This window comes from Nicotiana tomentosiformis, chromosome 10, assembly GCF_000390325.3.
Source record: "Nicotiana tomentosiformis chromosome 10, ASM39032v3, whole genome shotgun sequence".
NCBI classification, from domain to species: Eukaryota; Viridiplantae; Streptophyta; class Magnoliopsida; order Solanales; family Solanaceae; genus Nicotiana; species Nicotiana tomentosiformis.
The window spans coordinates 69,779,462-69,803,949 of NC_090821.1; the positions used below are offsets into that span (position 1 = coordinate 69,779,462).

The following is a 24,488-nucleotide window of genomic DNA, read 5'->3' on the forward strand; positions in this document are numbered from 1 at the left end:
GTGGCGGTGCACTAATAGGAGTTAAATGTGCACTGAATCTTGGTTGCCCAGAGTAAGGCATAATAGGACCGTGACTCCATAAAGCACCGGGAGATGCATGAAGTGCTGAATGAAACGGTTTGGGAGGATGAACCCTACCAAAATTACCCCTACCTCCATACGAGGCACAACCGAAACCAACAAACTAATGAGGCCTCTTATTAGACCTCTGCCCTCTCTCCTGTGCAAGAACCATCTCGATCCTCCTTGCGACATTAGCAGCTGCCTAAAAAGAAATCTCACTTTTGGTCTCCTTGGCCATCTAAAGTCTGATAGGGTGAGTGAGTCCCTCAATAAACCTCCTCACTCTCTCTCCCTCCGTAGGTAGTAAAAGGAGAGCATTACTGGAAAAATCCATAAAACGGGACTCATACTGAGTAACAGTCATACTGCCCTGCTGTAGACGCCCAAATTGCTTGTGGAATTCCTCTCTCAGTGTGATAGGGAGGAACTTCTCCAGAAATAGCTGAGAGAACTGCTCCCAGGTAAGTGCAGGCGATCCGACTGGTCTGGCCAATGTATAATCTCTCCACCACCTCTTGGCGGAACCCGTCATCTGAAATACAGCAAAACCAACCTCATTGGTCTCAACTATACCCATGTTCCGCAGCACCTTGTGACAACGTTCAAGATAATCATGTGGGTCCTCAGAAGGTGTACCACTTAAGTGAACTGGAAAGAGATTAGTAAACTTATCCAGTCTCAATAAGGCCTTAAAAGACATGGCAGGCCTATCACCGGTCTGTGCCTCAATAACTGGCTGAACTACCCCAACTGGCGGGGCTGATGGAGCCTCATTCTGGGGAGCCATCTGCTTCAGAGCGGGAGTATTGGGAGTTTGTGCTCCTCTCCCAGCCTATGAGACGACTGGCTCCACTGGAAATGTACCATTCTGGGCCACACCCTTCATAAGACTTACCAAACGGACTAGAGCATCCTGAAGTACTAGAGTGGCTATGAATCTTTCCGGGACCTGAACTGGTCCAACTGGTACATTCTGAACTAGAACTTCCTCTTGAAGATCCACCTGAGGTTCTATAACAAGTGCAGGTGCTCGAGCTCTGGACTGAGTTCTACCTTTGCCTCTGCCTCTGCCTCTGCCTCGGCCTCTAGCACGACCTCGGCCTCGACCTCTCCCCCTGGCCATAGTTTCCACTGGGGTTCTAGTTCCTGTCCATCGATATAGGTATTACGTGTTCTCACCATCTGTGAGAGAATAAGAGTAGAATGTATCAATTTTCGATGATAGAGTAAAATGGCATGACAGAATAAGAAAGAAGTGATATTGTTCCTAAACTTCATAGCCTCTGAGAGATAAGTACAGACGTCTCTGTACCGATCCTTCAGACTCTACTAAGCTTGATCGTGACTCATGAGACTTATGTAACCTAGTGCTCTAATACCAACTGTCACGACCCGAAGTTCCCACCTTCGGACCATGATGGCACCTAACATTTCACTTGTTAGGCAAGCTAACGTTAGAATAACATTATCCATTTTTAAAACAATATTTAAATTAGTTAATAACAAAGAACAATTGCAGAAGTAAATTTTGAAATATATTGAATAATCCATTAAAATAATGGTGTCTAAATACCATCCTAGAATTGGTGTCACAAGTGCACGCGCTTCTAGAATAAATACAAATAAAGGTCTGAATAAAATAAAGTTGTCTGAAAACAAACACATAGTTAAAGTAAAATAGACGGGGACTTCAGAACTGCGGACGTTGTGCAGTTATACCTCAAGTCTCCTCCGAGTAGCTGAAATCCGAGCAAGTCTATAGTACGCCGCTGGGACCAACTCCGAAATCTGTACAAGAAGTGTAGAGTGTAGTATCAGTACAACCGACCCCATACACTGGTAAGTGCTGAGCCTAACCTCGACGAAGTAGTGACGAGGCTAAGGCGGGTCACTTACATTAACCTCTACGCAATATTAGTAACAACAACAAATAATAGAAATAAATTAGGTAACTCATTTATAATAATTGAATCCAACTCAGCAATCATAACCAATTATCATTTTATCAATTTTCGTTGCAGCGTGCAACCCGCTCTCACAATATATTCACATTCCATTCTGTTGCGGCGTGCAACCCGCTCCTCTAATATATTCATTTTAATCAAGTATGTTGCGGCATCCAACCCGATCCCCCAATATATATATATATATATATATATATATATATATCGACTTTTAAATAAGTCTGTTGCGGCGTACAACCCGATCCTCCAATATGCACTTTTAATAAGTCTGTTGCGGCGTGCAACCCGATCCTCTAATATAGACTTTTAATATGTCTGTTGCGGCGTGCAATCAGATCCTCCAATATATCCATTTCAATCAATTTTGTTGCGGCGTGCAACCCGATCCTCCAATATATCCATTTACTAACTCTTATAGAAAACATTTCCCCAATAAATGCAACAATTAATATAAAATTATAAGACAACAAGAATACAATAATTATTATTTAATTATGAAACAAACAATGACAAATAGCAAATTATTATGGAAATCAGGGAGAAAATAGGCAGCTTAATATTTAATATGTTAAATGTCAAATAACAATTAAGACACATAATTCAAATAGCATGTAACAATTAATGCAGGAATTCAAGAATTAATATTTGACAAAGAATAGGAGAAAAACAATTATTATAATAATTAATTCATGATTTAAAACGATTTATGATTTTTCAAGTAATTATGCAAACAATTAATTTGACGACGTATAGATACTCGTCACCTCGCATATACGTCGTTCACATGCATTTCACATAACAAATAGTTTAAGGGTTCTATTCCCTAAGTCAAGGTTAACCACGATACTTACCTAGCTTTGCAAATTCCAATCAATTACTCGTCCACGACTTTTCCTTTTAAATTTGTCTCCAAAATTTTCAAATCTATTCACAAACAATTCAGTATACTCAATACGAATCATAGGAATTAATTCCATATGAATTTATTAATTCTCTGGATAAAAATCCGAAATTTATTTTAATATTCGACAGTGGGACCCACGTCTCAAATTTCGGAAAACTCACGAAATACGAACACCTGTTCCGCTACGATTTCAATCATATATAAATTATCCAATTCCGATATCAAATGGACTTTCAAATCTTAATTTTTTGTTTTTGGAAGATTTTATAAAAATCTGATTTTTCTTCCAAATATTCACGGATTCATGATATAAATGAGTATGAAATCACGAAATATAATCAATATAGGATAAGGAACACTTATCCCAATATTTTTCCTTAAAAATCGCCCAAGAATTGCCTTATCCGAGCTCAAAAACTGGAAATAGTTGAAAATGGGTCGAAACCCCATTTCGAGAACTAAAAAATTGTTTCTAGGATTTTTACCCTTCGCGAACGCGGTCAGTGCCTCGCGTTCGCGAAGCACAAAATTTGTGCTGCCCAATTTTACTCTTCGCGAATGTGAAGCTTGCCTGGCTTGGCCTTCGCAAATGCGAGATTCCCTTCGCGAACGCGAAGGCAATTTCCAGGTTAGCCTTTTTTCCTTCGCGAACGCATTCACTCTGTCGCGAACGCGAAGCACAAAACGTGCCAGCCCCAATTTGCTCTTCGCATTCGCGAGAGTACCTTCGCGAACGCGAAGAAGGTCACACCAGAAGCCTAAAGTCTGCAGAAAACCAGATTTTCCAAGTCGGAAATCATTCCGTAGCCCATCCGAAACTCACCCGAACCCTCGAAGCCCCAAACCAAACATGCACACAAGTCTTAAAACATCATAGGAACTTGCTCGCGAGATCAAATCGCTAAACTAACACCTAGAACTACGAATCGAACACCAAATCAAAGGAAATTTTCAAAAAAACTTTAAAACTTATATTTTTATAACCAGACGTCCGAATCATGTCAAATCAACTCCGTTTCTCACTAAATTCGGCAGACAAGTCATAAATATTATAGTAGACCTATACCGGGCTTCGGAAGAAAAATACGGACCCGATGTCAAAAAACCCAACATCAATAAATTCTTAAAGAAATTATTAAGCTTTTAATTTTTCATCAAAATTCCATATCTCGTGTTAGGGACCTCGGAATTCGATTCCGGGAATACGCCCAAGTCCCAAATCATGATACGGACCTACCGGAACTGTCAAAATACTGATCCGAATCCGTTTGCTCAAAATGTTGACCAAAGTCAACTTAGTTGAGTTTTAAAGCTCTATTTCATATTTTAATCCATTTTTCACATAAAAACTTTCCGGAAAATTATACGAAACTGTGCACGCAAGTCGAGGAATGATAATTAGTATTTTTCGAGATCTTAGAATATAAAATTACTTATTAAATTTAAAGATGACATTTTGGATCATCACACTAACTAAGGGTTATTCCCTTTTCTTTTTTCCTATTAATAGCCCGTTTGAGTTTCATGATAAGTTTAAGTACTAAAAAATATTTTTAAGTGGTGAAACTGATTTTATATGTGTAGAATTTATAAGAATATGGAGTGGAGAGGAAATAAGAGGTTTTATTCTAGAAAAAGGTATTTTTGAGAATTAAAAAACAATAGTAAAGATAAAATATGTAATGAAAATCTCGGTCAAACCAAATACCTAAAATATTGTTTAAATGATCTGTAGCCAGGCTTACATGTTACCAGTGTAATACCCCTAATTACCCTAGTCTATAGAACTTGTTATTGTACTGTTGTCAATAGGTCGATTTTTTTAAAGCTTTTTACAATATTTTGTCGTAATACAATATAGTTAGTAATAATTATTTATCAGGGTCCCACAAAAAAAAGGGAGAGAACTGATTGGCCATCATAACTGGTAATATTAGTATACTACTCTTTAGGTTAAGCGTGTACCTAATCTCAACAAATACAAAATATAAAGATAAGTCAAATAAATATTATTTTAAGCTTTGTGTTTGAGTTATATAATAAAAGTTAACGAATAAATATAAAATTATGAAAATAATGATTGACAATCCTATAAGATTTTTTGATGAATATAACTTTTTAATGTAGATTTATTTGTTGAAGGAATAATTTAGTTTTTAAAAGGTATAAAATTGGATATATCGGCTAACTCAAATTTGTGTGGTTAGAAGGTATAAAATTGGATATATCTGCTAACTCAACTTTGTGGTAATTAACTTCATATAAATTACTTTATAAAGTTTTAGATTATTAGGTTCCTTACATATTTTTACTCTTTGTTCGGTTTATTTCTAGAACTTCTATATTTATTTTAATACTTTCTATAATTTTCAAAATTAACATATAATAGGCAACCAAATCTCACGGTAGTTTTCAAAAATATTCTATATTCTATGTTTCCAATATCAAAATTCTCTATTGATTTCCAATAAATAAAATTTTGGCTTTGTTTTGTACTATTAGTTTCATAAATATTTAGGCTTGTAAATGTCTTTAGGAAGAAATATAATCATAATTATTAAGTGAGCAATATGTCTATCTAATGTACGTGAGAGAGTAAACTTTTTTGGAGTTAAGATCACTTTATTATATATGGAAGAAATATAAATGACGGTCTAATGGTTATTTTAATTTGCTGAAATTAGGAATGTATTTATATAAGTTAAATTATATGTGGCTTTAACTTTCTAAATATCATGAGTTGTATTATATAGTTCCAATAAGGAAAGACTTAATAGCCAAAATTTTAGTTAATTTTAAAGTCCTAAATATTAAGAACTTAGGTAAACGACTATTTTGTCTAATGGTGAAATCTATTTTTAAAGGGTAAAAAATGCGAACGACATTTCGTTAAGGGGTTTCGTACTTTTAATATAATATAAATAAATAAATAAATAAAAATAGATAGATATTGAATTGAAAAAGAGCGAAACTAAACACGTGGCAGTATGAGATTAAGTTGGCATAATGCAGCAATAGATAAATATTTGTAGATGCACAAATTTACGGAAGACATAATTAAGTAAATAAAAATATGTAATATCTAACAACTTAATCATTTAATTGAAACGATCATACAATCCAACATGATCCTAAAGCAATCATAGCTCCTGGGTGCAAGTCTCATCGCTGCCCATTTATTAAAAAGAAATTGAAGGACGATAAACAACTTAGTTCTTTTCTTTGACAGTCTTCACACTAGCAACTATTGGAACTTGAGGAGGAGGGAATGTTGGTGGTAATGAACCTTGTATGGAGCAAAAACTCCTAAGTGTTAAAGGGAAAAGAGAACTCAAAGGAAAAATCTTAGGCCAGCAACTTTCCTCAATGTCTAATGCAGCTTTGCAACATTGAGGACCAATTAATCGAAATCGAATACTTAGGAAAGATGTTAAAATTTCTTCAACACATCCAGGAACATTTAACACTGATGCTATGCATTTGGAAATATCAGGAAAAAGTCCGTTATCAACTTGACCTGGTCCTGAACCTGGCAAAAGGCCTCCGCCAAGTAATTGTGCAACGCTCGGAGAAACCCCGAGTGATATGCACAAGAATACAAGTGCATATATACAGACGGAAGTCATTTTTCTTACAAAATCTATTAGTTGTGTTACGATTGTATGTTTTCACCTAATTGATAGGATTTGGATTTGTGATGGAGATTTAGAAAGAGGATATGTCATATTTATAATGCAGGATATGTAATGTTAATGCGATGGAAACTGATCTATCTTTATTGTAACTTTATTGCACAATTTAAAAGGTGTAATCAACTTTGACTAAGAGTTAATGGCTTCAAGAAAGTAACCTGCGTATGCGATATTTACATGCATTTGTGGGGCAGTTAGTAGAAATATTTATTAGTATATTAAGAGAAAAGAGGGAGACTTTTGAAATTTGTGATCTTAAAAACTTAACGGGTAAAAGTTTTGTGAGACCATGATATTTGTGTGGTTATAAAAGCTTCTCATTAAAAGTGAAATGATAAAATAAAAAGTTTAAAGTTGAATTATTTTCAATTATAAAAATGTGTCATTCTTTTTCAAACGAACTAATAAGGAAAGTGTGTCGTCTAAATAGAAACGGAGGTAGTAATACATCTTGCTTGACCCAAGTCCAAGGATGTTGATCAAACGTGATAATTCTTTTTTCTTGGCTTTCAATTCAAAGTTCTATCAATAAAGTGGCATTTTGATTAAAAGTGTAAAATGAACGGGTTGAGTTAAATTTGAGCGGAATCTAAATGGGCTAACAATCTTAAAATATAAGCTTTAACATTTAATTGCCATTGAATAGTGTTGAGGTTTTTAGTTATTTAAGATGAAATAGTCTTAAAATGAGGGTGAATGGGAAATGGAGGAAAAATGAAAATTTTAAGTAAAATTTTAAGTTTCCCCCTCTTGACAATGAGACATTGTCTCATATTGGAAGAGAAAAAGTTTTTTGGTGGGTATATATATAATTGCTTTTCTTATAGCTCTTAAAGAGTTAAGAAAAAAGCAAGCCTCGCGCCGTCGTCGTCGTCGCTCGCTCGGCTTCGGCTTCGGATTGATTGATTAATTTTTTGGACCAAATTTATTTGTTAATAATAAATATTAATGTAAGATTATCCGCAATTGTAACGGATATGTTTTAATCCGTGTATTGACCACCAGCTGCAATAGCAGCCGTCTAATGCTCTTCCCACCATGGTCAAGTGCTTGCTCCACAAACAAGCTAGTGCATGCTCCACCATGGAGGGTGGAGGGTCGTTCATCTTCAAAGTTGACTGCTATGTGTAGCAGCTGTTGAAGAAAGATACACAATTACCCAAACTGAAAATGCTCAACTTTGACTATACATTGCACTCCTTCCTCTCAGCATTTCCATACGATTTTCTGAGTTTCTACTCCTTTGTTCTGCATTGTTTTAACTTCTAACAAAGCAACTGTAAGTGTAATTTGCTACCAAACTTTGTGTTCGCTGAAACACTGGGGTTTGAAGTACCGCTACACTAGTGTGTGATTCGTTCTATCCTGGGAGGAAATAATCCATAACCTTGGGTACTAGGAGGGGGATTAAATTCCTTAAGGAAACACTGTGAATTCAGTGGACTCGAATTAATTACTGTTTCATTACGATAACTTATATTTTCCAGAATTATTATTTACAAATACAGCAATATTGGCGGGACTAACAATCTTAAGGAATTTAATTATTTATTTCTGTATTTGTGTTATTCTTATTATTCTGTAAACTAAAACCTTTGTGATTTTGTGTACTCCCGTTTTGGAGAGTAAAGCCTTCGTGGCGTTTTGTTGGAGATTAAAATCTACGTAATTTTTACTCCAGTTTGAAAACGTTTGTTTGTGTCATTCTTTAAGAGAAAAAATGATGACTGAAAGCGAAAACCAAGATGTTCCGACGGTGACTGCCAACGCATCGACAAGCCGAACACCGGCGTTGGCACCGGTAGAAAAATCCGGAAACTTTTCTGAGATTGATTTCAAGCGCTGGCAGCAGAAGATGTTCTTTTACTTAACTACGTTATGTCTACAGAAGTTCATCAAGGAAGATGTTCCTGATCTGCCAGATAAAACTCCAGAGAATGAACGCTTTGTCGTGATTGAAGCGTGAAAGCATTCTGATTTTTTATGCAAGAATTATATTATTAGCGGACTAGATGATAATCTGTATAATGTATACAGTGGCGTGGAGGCGTCAAAAGAATTGTGGAATACGCTTGAAAAGAAATATAAAACTGAAGATGCCGGGACGAAGAAATTCGTTGCCGCAAAGTTTTTGGACTACAAAATGGTAGATAGCAAGACTGTTATTACCCAAGCCAGGAATTGCAAGTGATTATTCATGATCTACTTGCTGAAGGTCTTGTCATCAATGAAGCATTCCAAGTAGCAGCAATGATTAAGAAGTTGGCTCCGTTGTGGAATGACTTCAAAAATTATTTGAAACACAAACGAAAGAAAATGTCCCTTGAGGATCTCATTGTTCGGTTGAGAATCGAAGAGGACAATAAAGCTGCTGAAAGGAGAAGCCGTGGAAATTCAACAATAATGGGAGCAAATATTGTTGAAGATAACAAAAAGAGGAAGAAGGCTTCTGTTCCGAAATACAACCCAAGCAAGAAGCGGTTCAGTGGAAACTGCTACAACTGTGGGAAAATGGAACACAAATTTACGAAGTGTCGTGCTCCGAAGAAAGACAAGAAAAGGGGTCAAGCAAACATGGTAGTAAAGCATGATGATGTTGATAACTTGTGTGCCATGCTTTCTGAATGTAACTTGGTGGAAAATCCTAAACAGTGGTGGTTTGATTCTGGAGCCACTCACCATGTTTGTGCAGTTAGAGAAGCTTTTGCTACTTATGCTCCTGCTGGACCCGGAGAGAAAGTTTATATGGGAAATGCTTCAACAGCAAAAGTTGAAGGATATGGGAAGATATTTCTGAAAATGACTTCTGGCAAGGTCATGACTATGAACAATGTCCTTCATGTTCCCGAAATGAGAAAGAATTTAGTCTCTACTGGACTTCTTGTTAAGCACGATTTTAAGTGCATTTTTGTGTCCGACAAGGTTGTCATAAGTAAGAATGAAATATTTGTAGGAAAAGGTTACCTCACCGAGGGCCTTTTCAATCTGAATGTAATGGTTGTAGAAAACAATAATAATATTTCAGCTTCTTCTTACTTACTTGAGTCAAATGATTTATGGCATGTACGTTTGGGTCATGTCAATTATAAAACCTTGCGGAAAATGATTAACTTGGAAGTACTGCCTAAGTTTGAATGCGAAAAATCAAAATGTCAAACATGTGTGGAATCTAAGTATGTTAAACATCCTTATAAGTCAGTTAAAAGGAATTCAAATCCTTTAGACTTAATTCACACAGATATTTGTGACATGAAGTCAATACCATCTCGCGGTGGAAAGAAGTATTTCATAACTTTTATTGACGATGGTACTCGATATTGCTATGTTTACTTACTGAATAGTAAAGATGAAGCAATAGACGCATTCAGGCAATACAAAAATGAAGTTGAAACGCAACTTAACAAGAAAGTAAAAATGATAAGAAGTGATAGGGGTGGTGAATATGAATCTCCTTTTGAAGAAATATGTTTAGAATATGGAATTATTCATCAAACAACAGCCCCTTACACGCCCCAATCTAATGGGATTGCGGAAAGAAAGAATCGCACATTAAAGGAGATGATGAATGCGTTGTTGATAAGTTCTGGTTTGCCACAGAATTTGTGAGGGGAAGCCATTTTTACGACTAATCCAATATTAAATCGAGTTCCCCATAGAAAAACACAATCCATTCCATATGAAAAATGGAAAGGAAGGAAGCCCAACTTGAATTATTTTAAAGTGTGGGGGTGTTTGGCAAAAGTGCAAGTTCCTCAACCCAAAAGGATAAAGATAGGACCAAAAACCGTTGATTGTGTTTTCATAGGATATGCGACAAATAGTAAAGCATATCGATTTATGGTTCATAAATCAAACAATACCGACATTCATAATAATAAAGTTATAGAATCAGATAATGCTGAGTTCTTTGAAAATATATATCCGTATAAAAAGGAATGTGAGTCGTTTGGTGAAGGATCTAAACGACCTCGGGAAGAAACAAAAGAAAGTACATGTAATCAGGAGGATCCAAGACGTAGTAAACGTCAAAGAACGTCTACTTCATTTGGACCAGATTTTGTGACTTTCTTATTGGAGAATGAGCCTCAAACATTTAATGAAGCTATGACTTCTTCGGAATCATTGTTTTGGAAAGAGGCAGTCAATAATGAAATAAAATCCATATTGAACAACCATACATGGGAATTGGTTGATCTTCCTCCTGGAAATAAACCTTTGGGTTCTAAATGGATTTTTAAGAGAAAAATCAAAAATGATGGCACTATTGATAAATTCAAGGCAAGACTCGTAGTCAAAGGGTATAGACAACGAGAAGGTCTAGACTACTTTGATACATACTCTCCAGTTATAAGAATTACGTCCATACGGATATTAGTAGCATTAGCTGCAGTGTATGGTCTTGAAATTCATCAAATAGATGTTAAGACGACCTTCTTAAATGGAGAGTTGGAGGAAGAAATTTACATGGAACAACCTGAAGGGTTTATGGTTTCAAGTAAAGAAAAGAAGGTATGTAGACTTGTTAATTCTCTTTACGGACTAAAACAAGCACCCAAACAATGGCATGCGAATTTTGACCAAACAATGTTGTCAAATGGTTTTAAGATAAATGAATGTGATAAATGTGTATACATTAAAAATGTTTCAAATCACATAGTCATTGTTTGCCTATATGTGGATGATATGCTGATAATGAGTAATGACATTGCCAACATAAATGCTACTGAGCGTATGCTCAATAGCAAGTTTGATATGAAAGACTTGGGAGTTGCTGATTTAATTCTGGGAATTAAGATCCATAAGACTCCTCAAGGTCTGGCATTGTCACAATATCATTATATTAAGACAGTACTTGAAAAATTCAAGCACTTGAGCTTTAAAGTTGCAAAGACTCCAATTGACGTGAATCTTGCATTAGCAAAGAATACAGGCCAAAGCATATCACAATTGAATTATGCTCGTGTGTTGGGATGCTTAATGTATAGCATGAATTGTACACGACCAGATATAGCTTGTGCTATAAGTAAACTGAGTCGATAAACGAGCAATCCAGGCCAATCTCATTGGATGGCAATGAAACGAGTTTTGGGATATTTAGAACATACCCAGAACTTTGACTTGCACTACAGTAAATTCCCTGCGGTGATTGAGGGATACTGTGATGCAAATTGGATCACCGGTTCAACTAATTCTAAGTCCACAAGTGGATATGTATTCACTATTGGTGGAGGAGCGGTATCTTGGAAGTCGTCCAAACAAACATGTATTGCCCGCTCTACAATGGAGGCTGAATTCATAGCCTTAGATAAATCCGGTGAAGAAGCTGAATGGCTTCGGAATTTCTTGGAAGACATTCCATTTTGGCCCAAACCGTTGGCACCAATATGCATACATTGTGATAGTCAAGCGGCAATTAGAAGGGTTGCGAGCGTTATGTATAACGGTAAATCTCGTCATATACGACGAAGACATAAAACCGTTAGGCAATTACTCTCTAGAGGAATTATCACGATTGTCAATGTAAAGTCAAGTGATAATGTATCGGATCCACTTACAAAAGGCCTAACTAGAGAGGTAGTTGAGAAATCATCAAAGGGAATGGGGCTATGGCCGAGAACAAGTCATTGTGGCTGTAACTCTACCTAGAAGACTGGAGATCCCAAGATCTAGGTTCAAAGAGATCAAACAAAGTCATTAATGACGGTTCAACATTGTCAAATAAAATTTTAGTCCGTTCTCGTAATAAGACAATGTTCAGTACCAAGGATAAAGCATTAAGACTTTTTAATGATTTCTAAATTTGATACGGGGTATATCAAATAGTATATCTACAGGATGACACGTTTAGGAATCACCTATGTAAGTGTGAAGTGTTAGCCGCTTCAAGGAAAACTTTGTAAGGCCAGTTCTCTACGCACTTATGAAACCAAGCGGTGTTCATGGCTGAAACGAACACAACAATGAGAACCAAAAACGGTTAAGGGTTGATTGTGTGGCTTATGTTTGTCTAGGTATACACCAAAGATCGACGGTCCAAAGATATCAAATCTACCGATTGACCGAGTATATCCGACATAAGTTCACTACGGAAAGTTTAAAGGGAAACCTACTTATCCAGATGCGATTAATCCTTGCTTGCAAATCACACAGTTTTTTTCATGCATACTTCCGTGATATAGCCATTCCCCATTCATGTGGGGGATTGTTGAGGTTTTTTGTTATTTAAGATGAAATAGTCTTAAAATGAGAGTGAATGGGAAATGGAGAGAAAATGAAATTTTTGAGTAAAATTTTAAGTTTCCCCCTCTTGACAATAAGACATTGTCCGATATTAGAAGAGGAAAAGATTTTTGGTGGGTATATATATAATTGTTCTTCTTGTAGCACTTAAAGAGTTAAGAAGAAAGCAAGCCTCGCGCTGTCGTCGTCGTCGCTCGCTCGGCTTTGGCTTTGGCTTCGGATTTGGTCAAATGATCGATTGATTGATTAATTTTTTGGACCAAATTTATTTGTTAATAGTAAATATTAACGTAAAATTATCCGCATTTATAACGGATATGTTCCAATCCGTGTATTGACCACCAGTTGAAATAGCAGCCGCCTAATGCTCTTCCCACCATGGTCAAGTGCTTACTCCATAAATAAGCTAGTGCATTCCACCATGGAGGGTGGAGGGTCGTTCATCTTCAAAGCTGACTGCTATAAATATGTGCAGCAGCTGTTGAAGAAAGATACACAAAAATCCAAACTGAAAACGCTCAACTTTGGCTACACATTGCACTCCTTCCTCTCAGCATTTCCATACGATTTTTTGAGTTTTTACTCCTTTGTTCTGTATTGTTTTAACTTCAAACAAAGCAACTGTAAGTGTGATTTGATACCGAACTTTGTGTTCGCTGAAACACTGGGGTTTGAAGTACCGCTACACCAGTGTGTGATTCGTTCTATCCTGAGAGGAAATAATCCATAACCTTGGGTACTAGGAGGAGATTAAATTCCTTAAGGAAATACTGTGAATTCAGTGGGCTCAAATTAATTATTGTTTCATTACGATAACTTATATTTTTTAGAATTATTATTTACAAATACAGCAATATTGGCGGGACTAACAAATAGAACCATAGAAGCACAAACTATCTCGAAAAGAACACTGGACTCTAACATCTTGTTTGGATGGTTGTTACGTGTCATTTCATAATGTATCGTATTGTATTATATTGTATTGTACTATTTAATGAATACAATGTTTGGATAGACTGTATCGTTTTCCATCATTTCGATAACATGTACCAGCAATATGAAGAATAAACTTGCAATATTATAAAGAAAAATTATGGTACGAGATAAAATTATTATATAAAAAGATAGGATAAACGATAAAATAAAATTATTTATTAATAATAAAGGGCAAGATGAGAGAAAAATCCAATATAACGATGCGACCACACTAAATCGATCGTTACATAAAGTGGTATTTTTGGTCGTTACGTAACGACGAATTTAACGATACGAATTTAAAGTGTATATTTTTTTGCTGGGCTCGACCCGCACTGGAGGGTTCTCTGGACTCTCGGCCCGGTTCGGGCCACTAGGAACCAAACGGTACGAAGACCCCGGCCATCGTTGAACATCATTTAACTTTCTTGAAATCTTGTGTGCTACTAAAAAAGGTTGTAAGATTTTTTCACCTTTTGCTGTTAAACTTTCATGTGGTTGAATAGCTTGAACCATTTTCTCAGTACTAGGAAGGAACAAAGCAATAAGAACAAAGAAGAAGTGAAAGAGATTCATTTTTTGTAGAATTTGCCTTAACCTTTTTTTTTTAGGCTTCTTTTTTTGTTTGATGAATGGTCCTTAAATAATTACTACAAAGATGGTGAATTTTTTCTTGCGAATTAAGGTATGGTAAATGCGTTAGTTTAGATGGTACGGAAATTAATGAAGATTTGGTGCTAGTGATTATCAAGTTGTAATGTAGAAATTGATTTACTATATATTTATTGATTTTATATACTTACGGATTTGTCTTGGAGATTTGCAAAGATCCTGCATTTACAAAATTTGATATTGTTAATGTTCATCAGTCATTTTGGAAGTTAATTAGGTTATTAAATATTTCCTAATTTGTGTAGAGAGTTCCTATCTTGCATCATAAAAATATTCTCTTTTTTCCCTTTCACAAGGAATATTAAAAAAGATCCATTAGTTTCGTTTATGAAAGGTTTCCCAAATTTATTATTTTGAAACGATTTTACAGATAAATTTACCGATTTGGCTGAGATAACCTACAGGAAACACAAAAAGCACAACTAGTTCTCACTGATTAAGCATTAGAAAACTAAAACAAAAAGGTGAAAATAAATTTTCCATTTAAATTTTGCCTTAAAAGTCAAATTCTCCTATCAACTATAGACATTGTTTCCTCGTATCTGGAGCGTCTATTTTGCCTTAAATTATCAGTTCCAATTTATGTAAAGTTTTTAAAATTATAATGTTTTAGTTCTTTCTTCAACTTAAGTCCTTCATTTATAATTCAAAAGATTATACATATTATTCCTCATTATGATTTTCAAATGCAAATCACCGATGATTTTACTATGTAATGTTGATTTTACTCTCTCCCTCTCTCTGCTTGCGTGCAAAATTTTCATATTGTAATACTTGTATTTTCTAACCTATGCTATTTGCATTTGCCTATATATCATCTCAATATTTATTAATGGAGTAAAATATAAACAAATTAGCACTCAGATATATTAATTAATAACTTATGAGAGAATTTGAAGCAACATAATAAACGGTTTTAAAAAAAGTGAAAATGAAATTGCTCGTATCACAAATTTTCATTAGTCGCGTCAATACTCGAAAATCTATCTACACAAATTCAAAAATAAAAGTAGGGGGTATGGGGACTCAAATACTTAATATAAAATAACACTTACAATAAATATCGATTGATTTTGAAACATAAAAGAAATTCATGAAAGAATTTCTTTATTTATACTTAGAACGAATCTAAAATTACAATTTGGAATAAGATTGCACACAATTAGTATTATAGATAACACAATAAAAATAGAAATGGAATTAAAATATTATAATGCAAAAATCTTACATAGAGGGGAGATTAACAATTGAGAAGGGCAAAATAGAAGGGGAAAAAAGTCTAAAATTGGTGGGTAATATTAGTTCTTAAGGCAAAGTTAAGGGGGGAAAATGGAGTTGCAGAAAAGAATGGGAAAAAAGATTTAATTAGAAAAAAAAGGGGTAATAACCCAAACCTAAACAATATTGAAACCATAGTCTATTATAGTGCGGCAAAACCCAATCCCAGTCAAAGACAACTTATTACACTTCTTATTTATATTCTCTGTTCTAACTTTTCACATAATAATACTCACTCTTCATCAGTTTCATTTTGTTTGATACTCTTTTAGCTACAACAAATCATTCATTATTTTATAATTTAGATAATTATAAAGTTGAAATTCTTGTTTAGTTTCCTCTACTTTCTAACCGACAACATGAAATTAGAGTCTGCCCCTCAATTTCATCCTTTAGTTGCTAAAGCTGCAACCATAAGTTTATCATCATTCGGACAAGGTCCTTTTAGTTTCGATTCTTTCTCTCGAAACTGGAATTCACACAAGAAAAACCTCGAATCATCAAAAAAGGAACAGGACAATTCCTCTAAACACGAGACAAGGGGAAATGAATGGTTGGAGACAGGGAACTGTCCTATTGCCAAATCTTATAGAGCTGTGTGCCGTGTCCTCCCATTTGTAGCAACAACTTTCCCGCTGCCTCGTGGAGTGAAGCTTAAATGCCCGCGGGCAGTTGTTGCAGTCAGGGCAGCCCTTGCCCGGACTGCCTTTGTTAAGACGTTGCGGCCACAACCACTGGCTTCAAAGATGCTTGTCATTGGAGCCTTGGGCGTGGCCGCTAATATTCCACTAGGAATATGGAGAGAGCACACTGAAAAGTTCTCACTATCATGGTTTACAGCAGTTCATGCCGCTGTTCCCTTTATCGCCATGCTAAGGAAGTCGGTTGTCATGCCCAAAACAGCTATGGCATTAACTATTGCTGCTTCTATCTTGGGGCAGGTCATTGGCTCAAGAGCAGAGCGACTTCGAATTGAAGCAAAAGCTGAGAGTCGTAAATTGATGGCGAAGAATTGCTAAGATGGTATATATTATTATAGGTTCCAACTTAATTCAGGATTTAAACTTTATGGATTCTAACTTTTAAGGTTTTTGCATTGAACACATTATATTTTTAAAGTTACGGGTTCATATCTACTATTTTTTAAATTTTAATAAATTTTTACTTTGCGTATATGAATTCAGTTGAACTCGTAGTAGAGCACTACATCCGCTTCGGGACACAGAGCCACAATAGTAGTAACGGATTCCGCAGTATTATAGTTCTACTGGTAATTAAACAGCAGAGCTATAATACTGAAAATAAAAAGTGTGTGACCCTTGCCACAAAGATCATGAGACATAAAGTATTGAAGGCACATATAGGTTCTGATCATGAAAAGGGAATTCCTGAAGTGAGAGATTGGATTTTTTCACAATTGGAGTGGACAAATTATGGAGAGAGATATATTCCAACGTTGCGCCATTTTTTTCCCTATGAAGAACAATTTTGTTTATATTGACGGGGTCATTTATCTTGTAAATGTATATTCATTTGGACGTGAAATAGCTGCACTCAAAATGTTCTAGATGAAAATTTTAGAAACATATTGGGCCCTGACGAGGTATTAAGATGCATTATAGTAGTATGTATCTTCACCAACAATAATAGAAATAGAGGAATACGTTGCACTTCTAGATTATATTGTAGTAATTTTCGAGACGATGATAATATTCTTATGTATGTTTTTAATGGTGGTCTAGACGAGACATCGATAAAGCATACATAGTTGAGCTACCATAAGAACTTAAGCACATAATAAAGACATCTCATAATTCCTTTCTATTTACATCCAACTCTAACAGCTCGTTTGGATGGTTGTTACCTATGGTATGGTATTGTAACTTTAAATATAATATTTATTTTTATTGTTACTTAAATTTTATGGTATCGTAATTTTTAAATCTACTGTTCTGTAATGATGAAAATTGTCACTTTATGGAACGACGAATTTGGTGTGGTATCGTCGTTTCTTTATTTTTTTTCCTCATCTTGCCATTCTTTATTATTAAATAATCATATTTTATCATTTATCCTACTTTTTTATATACTAATTCTACTTTATATCCTATTTTTTCTTTGTAATATTTCAAATTTATTCTTCATATTGTTGGTGCATGACATCATGAAACAATGACAAACGATACAATCTATCCAAATATTATATTTATCAAACAATATAATACAATATGATATATTATGAAACGACACGTAACAACAATATTCCAAACAAGCTCTATGGGAGAGATTGCAATTGTGATGACCCAAAGGGTCATCTTGTGAATTAAGACTCTATTCCGGGCCCGTTAGCCTTAAAACTTTATTTTTACTCACCTCGATTTGCGTGCGCAATACGGGAGTAAATCCGAAAAGCCTTTATGTGGAAATTTATGAAGTAATATTATTTGGGATTTAAAATTTATTTTTAGTTGACTTTGGTCAACGTTTTGAGTAAATGGACCCAGATCCGTATTCCGACGTTCCCGGAAGGTCCTTAGTAAAATATTGTACTTGGGTGTATGCCCGAAATCGAATTCCGAGGTCCCTAACTCGAGAAATGAATTTTTGATGAAAATTGTAAGACTGAAATTCTATGGATTTAAAGAAATTGATTAATGTTTGATCTCATTAGTATCGGGCCCGTATTTTGGTTCTGAATCCCGGTACAGGTTTAATATAATATATATGTCATGTCTGTGAAATTTGGTAGAAATAGGAGTTGATTTGACGTAATTCGGACGTCCGTTGAGAAGATAGTAGTTTTGAAATGTTCTTGAGGAATTCATGAGTTTTTGTACTAAATCCATAGTTTTAGGTGTTATTTTTATGATTTGATCGCACGAGCAAGTTCGTATGATATTTTTAGACTTGCGTGAATATTTGGTTTGGAGCCCCGAGGGCTCGGGTGAGTTTCGGATACGCCACGGGATGTTTTGAACTTAGAAAATTTTGTTGGTATAATTGAACCTGTTGCAGGTCTCTAATCTCGCATTGCGAGATGAGGCTTCGCAAATGTGAAATAAGCAGGCCTGGCAATTGCGAGGTATCTATCGCAATTGCGAAGAAGGCCTGGGCCAGCATGTTCTCGCAATTACGAGAATTTCTTTGCAATTAAAAGGGAGTCTCGCAAGGGCAGGTTCGCAAATGCGAACATCTACTCGCATTTGCGAGGTTCAGTGAGGCAACGGGATTGTGAAGGGCATCGCAATTGCGAGTGTTCCTTCGCATTTGCGAGCTTCTCAATTGCGACACATTCAGCTGAGTAAAAGGGACTTAGACGGGATTTTTCATTCATTCTTCAATTTTTCGAACCCTAAATCTCAAGAGGCAATTTTTGGGCGATTTTCACGGGAAAATATTGGGGTAAGTGTTCCTTATCCTATATTGATTATATTTCATGATTTCATACTCATTTATATCATGAATTCATGAATTTATGGAAGAAAAATTAGATTTTTATAAATTCTTCCAAAAACAAAAATTTAAGATTTGAAGGTCCATTTGATATTGGAATTGGATAATTTTTGTATGGTTGGACTCGTATCATAATGGGTGTTCGGATTTCATAAGTTTTTCCGAGATTTGAGATGTGGGTCCCACTACCGAATATTTTAATAAATTTTGGATTTTATCCGGAAAATTAGTAAATTCATATGGAATTAATTCATATGATTCATATTGAGTATATTGAATTATTTGTGAATAGATTTGAAGCTTTCAAAGACAAATTTAAAAGGAAAAGTTGTGGTTGAGTAATTGATTGGAATTTGCAAAGCGAGTTAAGTGTCGTGATTAACCATGACTTGAGGGAATAGAACCCTTAAATTATTTGTTATGTGAAATGCATGTGAACGACGTATAAGCGAGATGACGAGTGTGTATACGTCATCAAATTAATTGTTTGCGTATTTACTTGAAAAATCATAAATTATTTTAAATTATGAATTAATTGTTATAATAATTGTTTCTCTCCTATTCTTTGTCAAATATTAATACTTGAATTCCTGCATTAATTGTTACATGTTATTTGAATTATGTGTCTTAATTGTTATTTGACATTTAGCATATTAAATCTTAAACTGTATATTTTCTCTCTGATTTCTATAATAATTTGCTATTTGCCTTTGTTTGTTTCGTAATTAAATCATAATTATTGTATGCTTGTTGTCTTATAATTTTATATTCATTATTGCATTTATTAGAAAAATTCTTCTATAAGAATTGGTAAATGCATATGTTGGAGGAGCGGGTTGCACGCCGCAACAAACTTATTAAAAGTCCATATTAGAGGATCAGGTTGCACGCTACAACAAACTTATTTAAAAGTCGACATACATATATATATTGGGAGATCGGGTTGCACGCCACAACAGACTTGATTAAAATGAATATATTGGAGGAGCGGGTTGCACGCCGCAACAGAACTGAATGTGAATATATTGTGAGAGCGGGTTGTACGCTGCAACAGAACTGAATGTGAATATATTATGAGAGCGGGTTGCACGCTACAACAGAATTGATGGAAATAATAATTGTTTATGACTGATGAGTTGGCTTCGATTATTATAAATGAGTTACCTGATTTATTTCTATTATTGTTGTTGTTTCTAATATTGCATACAGGTAATGTAAGTGACCCGCCTTAGCCTCGTCACTACTTCGTCGAGATTAGGCTCATCACTTACCAGTACATGGGATCGGTTGTACTGATACTACACTCTGCACTTCTTGTGAAGATTTCGGAGTTGGTTCCAGCGGCGTGCCAGAGACTTACTAGGATTTCAGCTACTCGGAGGAGACTTGAGGTATAATTACATGGCGTCCGCAGTTCTAAAGTCCCCGTCTATTTTACTTTAGCTGTGTGTTTATTTTCAGACAGTTTATTTTATTCAAATCTTTATTTGTATTATTCTAGAAGCTCGTGCACTTGTGACACCAATTCTGGAATGGTATTTAGACACCATTGTTTTATGGATTATTCACTATATTTCAGACTTTACTTCCGCAATTGTTCTTTGTTATTAATAAATTTAAAAATTGTTTTAAAAATGGATAATTTTATTCTAACGTTGGCTTGCTTAGCAAGTGAAAAGTTAGGCGCCATCACGGTCCGAAGGTGGGAATTGCGGGTCGTGACAGTTAGTATCAGAGCTCTAGGTTACATAGGTCTCACAAGTCACGAGAAAGCTTAGTAAAGTCTGAAGGATCGGTACGGAGACGTATGTACTTATCTCTGAGAGGCTATGAAGTTAGGAACAATATCACTTCTTTCTTATTCTGTCGTGCGATTTTATTACATCATCGATGATTGAACCATTCTACTCTTATTCTCTCGCCGATGGTGAGAACACGTAATACCTCTACCGATAGTAAAGGACCCCCCGGTGGAAACTATGGCCAGGGGTAGAGGTCGAGGCCGAAGTCGTGCTAAAGGCCGAGGTAGAGCTCAGTCCAGAGCTCGAGCGGCTGCACCTGTTGAAGAACCTCAGGTGGACCTTCAGGAGGAGGTTCCAATTCAGAATGTACCAGTTGGACCAGTTCAGGTCCCGGAAGGATTCATAGCCACTCCAGTACTTCGGGATGTTCTAGTCCGTTTGGTAAGTCTTATGGAAGGTATGGCCCAGAATGGTACATTTTCAGTGGCACCAACCATCTCACAGGTTAGGGGGAGCACAAACTCCCACTACTCCCACTACTAAGCAGATGGCTCCCCAGAATCAGGCTCCAGCAGCCCCGCCAGTTGGGGTAGTTCAGCTAGTTATTGCGGCACAGATTGGTGATAGGACCGCCATGTCTTTTGAGGCCTTATTGAGACTGGATAAGTTTACCAAGCTCTTTCCAGTTCACTTCAGTGGTAAACCTTCTGAGGACCCATAGGATTATCTTGAACGCTGCCATGAGGTGTTGCGGAACATGGGTATAGTTGAGACCAATATGGTTGATTTTTCTGTATTTCATATGAAGGGTTCCGCCAAGAGGTAGTGGAGAGATTATACATTGACCCGACCAGTCGGATTGTCTGCACTTACATGGGAGCAGTTCTCTCAGCTATTTCTGGAAAAGTTCCTCCCTATCACACTGAGAGAGGAATTTCGCAAGCAATTTGAGCGTCTACAGTAGGGCAGTATGACTGTTACTCAGTGTGAGTCTCGTTTTATGGATTTGGCCTTTCATGCTCTCCTTTTACTACCTACAGAGGGAGAGAGAGTGAGGAGGTTTATTGAGGGACTTACTCACCCTATCAGACTTCAGATGGCCAAGGAGACTGTAAGTGAGATTTCTTTTCAAGCGGCTGCTAATGTCGCAAAGAGGATCGAGATGGCTCTTGCACAAGAGAGAGGGCAGAGGTCCGATAAGAGGCCTCGTCAGTTCGGTGGTTTCAGTGGCGCCTCGTCTGGAGGCAGGGGTAATTTTGGTAGTGGTCATCCTCCCAGACTGTTTCATTCAGCACTTCATGTATCTCCCAGTGTTTCAGGGAGTCACAGTCCTATTATGCCTTACTCTGGGTAGCCAATATTCAGTGCACATTCAGCTCCTATCAGTGCATCACCACTCCAGAGTTACGACGTCGGTTATCCAGCTCATTTGGGTCAGCTTCAGCTCCAGCTGCCACGACATCAGGATAGGTGTTATGAGTGTGGAAACATTGGTAACATCAGGAGGTATTGCCCTATATTGGCGAATAACAAATCTCGGCAAGATTCTCGTGCCATCATACCGGTACTGCTTGCTTCACCGGCTGCTCAGCCAGCTAGAGGTAGGGGTCAGGTAGTTAGAGGTGGAGGTCAGACCGTTAGAGGTGAAGGCCAGCCAGTTAGAGGCCGTCCCAGAGATGCAGTTCAGAGTGGTGGGGCCCAGCCTTGATTTTATTCTTTTCCAGCTAGGCCTGAGGCTGAGTCATTTGATGCTGTGATCACATGTATTATTCCAATTTTCCATAGAGATGTTTCAGTTCTATTTGATCCAGGATCTACTTATTCCTATGTGTCCTCCTATTTTGCTTCATATTTGGTTGTGCCTTGTGATTCTCTGAGTGCTTCTGTGTGTGTATCTACACCGATAGGAGACTCTGTTGTAGTAGATCATGTATATCGTTCGTGTGTGGTTACTATTGGTAATCGTGAGACTAGTGTAGATATTTTACTTCTTGATATGGTAGATTTTGATGTCATCTTGGGTATGGATTGGCTTTCACCTTAACATGCTATATTGGATTGTCATGCCAAGATAATGACTCTAGTCATGCCGGGGTTACCTTGGTTAGAGTGGAAAGGAACTCTTGGTCATTCTACCAGCAGGGTTATTTCTTATATGAAAGCTCGGCGTATAGTAGAGAAAGGGTGTCTAGCTTATTTGGTTTATATTCGCGATCCCAGTGCGGATGCTCCTTCTATGGACTCAGTACCAGTTGTTCGTGAATTTCCAGAAGAATTTCTTGCAGATTTTCCGGGGATGCCACTCGACAGAGATATTGACTTCTGTATTGATTTGGCTCCGAGCACTCAGCCCATTTCTATCCCACCATACTGTATGGCCCCGCCGGAGTTGAAAGAATTGAAAGAGCAGTTACAATAATTGCTTGATCAAGGATTTATTAGACCTAGTGTCTCACCCTGGGATGCACCAATATTATTTGTAAATAAGAAATATGGCTCTATGCGGATGTGTATAGATTATCGGCAGTTGAGCAAAGCCACTATCAAAAACAAATATCCGCTGCCAAGAATTGATGATTTATTTGATCAACTTTAGGGTGCCAAGATATTTTCGAAGATCGATTTGAGGTCTGGTTACCATCAGTTGAAGATTAGGGCATTTGATGTCCCTAAAACAGCTTTTCGAACTCGATATGGGCATTACGAATTCATAGTGATGTCATTTGAGTTGACAAATGCCCCAACAAAATTTATGGATTTGATGAATCGGGTGTTCAAACCTTATTTGGATTATTTTTTTGTGGTTGTATTCATTGATGATATCTTGATTTACTCCAGCAGTCGAGAGGAACATGAGCAGCATCTTCGAATTGTGCTTCACACCTTGAAGAATAATCAGTTATATGCCAAGTTTTCAAAATGTGAGTTTTGGTTAGACTCAATTGCCTTTTGGGGCATGTTGTATCGGCATAAGGCATAAAGGTGGATCCTAAGAAGATTGAGGCTATTCAGAATTGTCCTAGACCTACTTCAGTTACAGAGATCTGGAGTTTCCTGAGTTTAGCAGGTTATTATCGTCGGTTCGTGGAAGGGTTTTCATATATAACAAGCCCATTGACCAGATTGACCCAGAAAGGTGTCCCATTTATCTGGTCAAACGAGTGTGAGTTGAGCTTTCAAAAGCTCAAGACCGCTTTGACTACGACGTTAGTGTTGGTATTACCCATATGTTCAGGATCGTATACGATATATTGTGACGCATCTCACATTGGGTTTGGTGCAGTATTCATGCAAGATGGCAAGGTAATTGCATATGCGTCGCGGCAGTTGAAAGTTCACGAGAAGAATTATCATGTTCATGACATAGAATTGGCAGCCATTGTTCATACGCTAAAGATTTAGAGGCATTACTTCTAAGGTGTCTCGTGTGAGGTATTTACTGATCATCGTAACCTTCAGTATCTGTTCCAACAAAAAGATCTTAATTTGAGGCAAAGAAGATGGT

At 36.5% G+C, this 24,488-nt stretch overlaps 2 protein-coding genes across 2 annotated transcripts; one reads left to right on the plus strand and one right to left on the minus strand.

The window, feature by feature from the left end:
• Nucleotides 1–6,140: 6,140 nt before the first annotated feature.
• Nucleotides 6,141–6,557, minus strand: LOC104117358 (uncharacterized). Its single transcript, XM_009628402.2, has one exon. The coding sequence runs from the start codon at nucleotides 6,555–6,557 to the stop codon at nucleotides 6,141–6,143; it is 417 nt and encodes a 138-aa protein (XP_009626697.1).
• Nucleotides 6,558–16,147: 9,590 nt separating this feature from the next.
• Nucleotides 16,148–16,807, plus strand: LOC104092440 (uncharacterized). The gene has a single exon (XM_009598051.1). The coding sequence runs from the start codon at nucleotides 16,148–16,150 to the stop codon at nucleotides 16,805–16,807; it is 660 nt and encodes a 219-aa protein (XP_009596346.1).
• The last annotated feature ends 7,681 nt before the right edge of the window (nucleotides 16,808–24,488 follow it).

Bases quoted from the DNA above. Each gene is read 5' to 3' on its own strand.
- LOC104117358 (XM_009628402.2), bottom strand. From the start codon at position 6,557: ATGACTTCCGTCTGTATATATGCACTTGTATTCTTGTGCATATCACTC.
- LOC104092440 (XM_009598051.1), top strand. From the start codon at position 16,148: ATGAAATTAGAGTCTGCCCCTCAATTTCATCCTTTAGTTGCTAAAGCT.